Below are 3,409 nucleotides of genomic sequence, written 5' to 3' on the forward strand. Positions count from 1 at the left end.
ATACAAAAATTAAAATACCCGAAGTCGTTGAGCTCAATTTCTATAATAAAAAGTAACTTATAAGTAACTTGTAAAGTAACTTTTCCAACCCTGCTTAAGCGTATGAATTCCGCATGTACACGCGATAAAGCGCAACTGCTTTCGACATTAATCTAATTTTAATAGATAACGCCGTCTTTAAAGCCTCATGAGCTTCGGTAAAGTTTTTAGTCGATCACGATCGTCCGCATGCGATCGAGCCGTGTCGTGAAACGGAAGAATAATTTTGAATCGGTTGTAGTTATACCTATCAGACCTCTGCTACGTATATACTGCGGTGTTGTAGGCATGTGAGGGGAAGTGGAACAGAAGAGAAAGGCACATGAAGATGAACTAGATTTGGATAGTCATCTCTCCTTTCCTTCCTTGCATTCGTCATCTTTGTCCATCATCGGTTTCTTTGTCTCTTTCTCATTTTCCTCCACACCCTGCCCCTTCCTACGTAAATTCACATATCTCGCATTCTCCGCTACATCGTCCTCCTCATTATCCTGCGTACATTGACACGATCTACCTGCCAGAATAAGAGATCGCCAATATATAATTAATCTGTCCCGCAGCCATCGATGGAGGGGCGCAAAATTTTATGTTGGTTCCTCCGCACGGGTTCAAGCACGTTACACGCGCATCTATTATTTATTTCCGAGATGCGTACGATCGTGCTACGATCGATACCGGCGATCACGATTCGAAATCGGTACGTTCTCTTCCGCTCTACTAAAGCGCGGGAAAGAGAGAAAGGGAAGAGAAGCCGAACTACGAGAGAAGAGAGCTGCGAATGATCCGGGAGCCAGTAGTACGTGATCTAGAATAGTGAGATCTCGCGAAATGCGAATTACGTCTGGCGGAGAAGGTAAAGGAAATAGGCGAAGGAAGGGAGCGGAAGATGCGTGAAGGCGTCATCCGCGCCGATGCGATGATGGAACTCCTCGCTCTCGCAAGCCAACCGCGCCGTAACGCTCTGAAACGCGTCAGAGAAACAAGAATTAAACGAATCGTCGAAGAGACCGGCATCTAAGTGAACGAAAAATTACCGGCTAATGCACAGCAAGAGCAGAGAACGGCAGCCATCGTGCCCGATGCTCTCCTTGCTTTTTTCTTAGTACAATCACCGACCCTCAAGTAGATCTATATAAATGGGAATTGCAAGCACTTACGCTGCAGCACTCGGACCTCCGCCGTAGGTTCCGCAGCTTCACGGTACGCACGCGACGTTCCCTTAGCTTTGCCGCGCGGTGGTTTAACGGCAGGCAAAAGGCGCAAGGATAAAGGCCCGCCGCGGGTTTCGACGGAGCCGAATCGTTCAGTTCGTCGTGCGTACGACACGCTCGCGTTTCCACGACGAAACGATGCTTTGGATACCAATGCACAGCATACCGGAAATCGATCGCCGACGTCTGCACATCTGTCTGACGTTGGCAATCTGCGCATTTTTCATCGTCGACACGATCGACGCCGCCACGAACGAAAGTAAGGACACGTGGACCGGATTCACGACGTCATGCACGTCGGAGGATTCGAAGAACGTGTCGGTTTCTTGTCACGGAGTGCGAATTGTACGGAAGATTGTACAGCAGCTACTGGAGACCACCAACAAGGAACGGGACATACAACTGTTCGACGGAATATCCTTGGTCGAGGTGCCTGGCTCTTCCCGAAAGGCCAGAGTTTTGAAGGGCTTCGGAGGTCTCGGACCCTTTTTACAGTTTCTGGAAGGCAGAGAACTGCGAGTCAAGCTGCCGTCTTTACTCCCACCGAATCTTGAAACCGCTTTGAAGGAGAGTTTGCCTTCCGAAGCTGAAGGTTTGTAATTTATGAGCGACACGACTGAGATGTCGAAGAAAATTTATGAAATTTTCTGAAAATCTTACATTTTTTTTTTTTCAGCGAGAAAGAGCGATGGCGGTTTTGGCGGCGGCGGCGGTGGCGGCGGCGGTTTTGGCGGCGGCAAAGGTGGCAAGAAGGGCGGTGGTGGTGGACTTTTGTTGATGATGCTTATGATGGGTAAGTTTTCGTGGATAATTATTGCGTAAAGAGGTGATTACAATTGAAAAAGATAATTATAAGAAAATAATTATTACATTCTGCCTAACGCGTATGTACATTAAGTAATATATCTTCGCGCAAATATTTTGTCAATTTTGGTAAAATATTAAGACGGTAAGTAATAATTATTTTTTATTTTTTATATAATATTTGCTGATTTCGAGTTTATGTGTTATATTTGTGATAAAAATATATGATATTTATCACAAAGGATTTTGTACTATGCTTTTCCCAAATTACATTTTTATTCAGTTATATCTAACGGAAGAATTAAGCGTATGATTACATTCAATTATCATTATATTGTTACATAATCAGTGTTTTTCACATAATCTCATGTCTCGTGACGTTCGATTCTACCTTATAATGTAAATTTTACTGTAATTTTAAAAATTTACTTTTCTTTTGAACCATCTAGGTAAAATGATGGCTGCTATGGGTTTCGGCGCACTGGGTCTCTTAGCCATGAAGGCGTTAATGGTTTCGGCAATGGCCTTGATGCTGTCACTGATTGTAGCCGTGAAGAAACTAGCGAGTGGTGGCGATGATCACGGCGGCGGTCACCATGTCGTTTACGCGCAGGAAGTTGGTGGTCATCACCATCGCAAGAAGAGATCAGTCGAAGACGTTGACTCCACGCAGTTGCCTTACAGAGGATACGCTCATCTTTACGCTAACTTGGGACCGTCTTGATGCTTTTAATCGTTAATTGCACCAACCTCAGAGATTGAATTGGTCCTCCAGCTTCTCAACTCTCTTATCGCTACTAAAGCGAACTTCTCAGATAGATACGACTAGATACGACTACGTTGACAACAGCACATTGACATTACGCTCACGTAATTTACATTTCAGTCACATCATCATTGTCCTCTTATTCATCGTCACATTCATTTAACGCAACGTTCATCCTTTTCACAACGCGGCTTTCTTTATAGTTTAATAAAACTGCAAACGTCAGTTGCGGTAGGAGGGTTAATAGGCGCTGGAAAATGACTGAAGACGTGACGCGACGCGAGATCAGTGACAGTGACATTGACGAAACGACAATGACTGATTGACAGCTACGGAACTAGAAAGTGATATTTAACAAATGCTTGCTCACGAGAAACGTGGTAACCGATCTCCATTGATCTGCCACTTTGACAGGACTCTCAGTGAAAAATTACAGACGCGCACCGAAGAAACCAAAGTACGTTGTTCGATTTTTTTTTATTTATTTATTTATTTTTTTTTTTTACCCACGTATTTATTGTTGTGCAACACATGTTAATAAAGCATACGTGTTTGGAAGATGCGAAATATATACGTGTTTTACATTTAT

The 3,409-nt window shown here is 43.9% G+C and overlaps 1 protein-coding gene across 1 annotated transcript; it reads left to right on the forward strand.

The window, feature by feature from the left end:
- The first annotated feature begins 1,186 nt into the window (after window positions 1–1,186).
- LOC108748003 lies at window positions 1,187–3,129 on the forward strand. The gene is made up of 3 exons (XM_018485946.1): window positions 1,187–1,842; window positions 1,927–2,043; window positions 2,504–3,129. Exons 1-3 carry the CDS (start codon window positions 1,389–1,391, stop codon window positions 2,776–2,778), a joined length of 846 nt encoding a protein of 281 aa, XP_018341448.1. The 5' UTR covers window positions 1,187–1,388; the 3' UTR covers window positions 2,779–3,129.
- Window positions 3,130–3,409: the final 280 nt, after the last annotated feature.

This window comes from Trachymyrmex septentrionalis, unplaced genomic scaffold, assembly GCF_001594115.1.
Source record: "Trachymyrmex septentrionalis isolate Tsep2-gDNA-1 unplaced genomic scaffold, Tsep1.0 scaffold21, whole genome shotgun sequence".
Taxonomy (NCBI): domain Eukaryota; kingdom Metazoa; phylum Arthropoda; class Insecta; order Hymenoptera; family Formicidae; genus Trachymyrmex; species Trachymyrmex septentrionalis.

Coding starts and splice junctions, on each gene's coding strand:
- LOC108748003 (XM_018485946.1), top strand. CDS start 1,389: ATGCTTTGGATACCAATGCACAGCATACCGGAAATCGATCGCCGACGT. Junction 1,843..1,926: donor TTTGCCTTCCGAAGCTGAAG/GTTTGTAATTTA, acceptor TTTTTTTTTCAG/CGAGAAAGAGCGATGGCGGT. Junction 2,044..2,503: donor GTTGATGATGCTTATGATGG/GTAAGTTTTCGT, acceptor TGAACCATCTAG/GTAAAATGATGGCTGCTATG.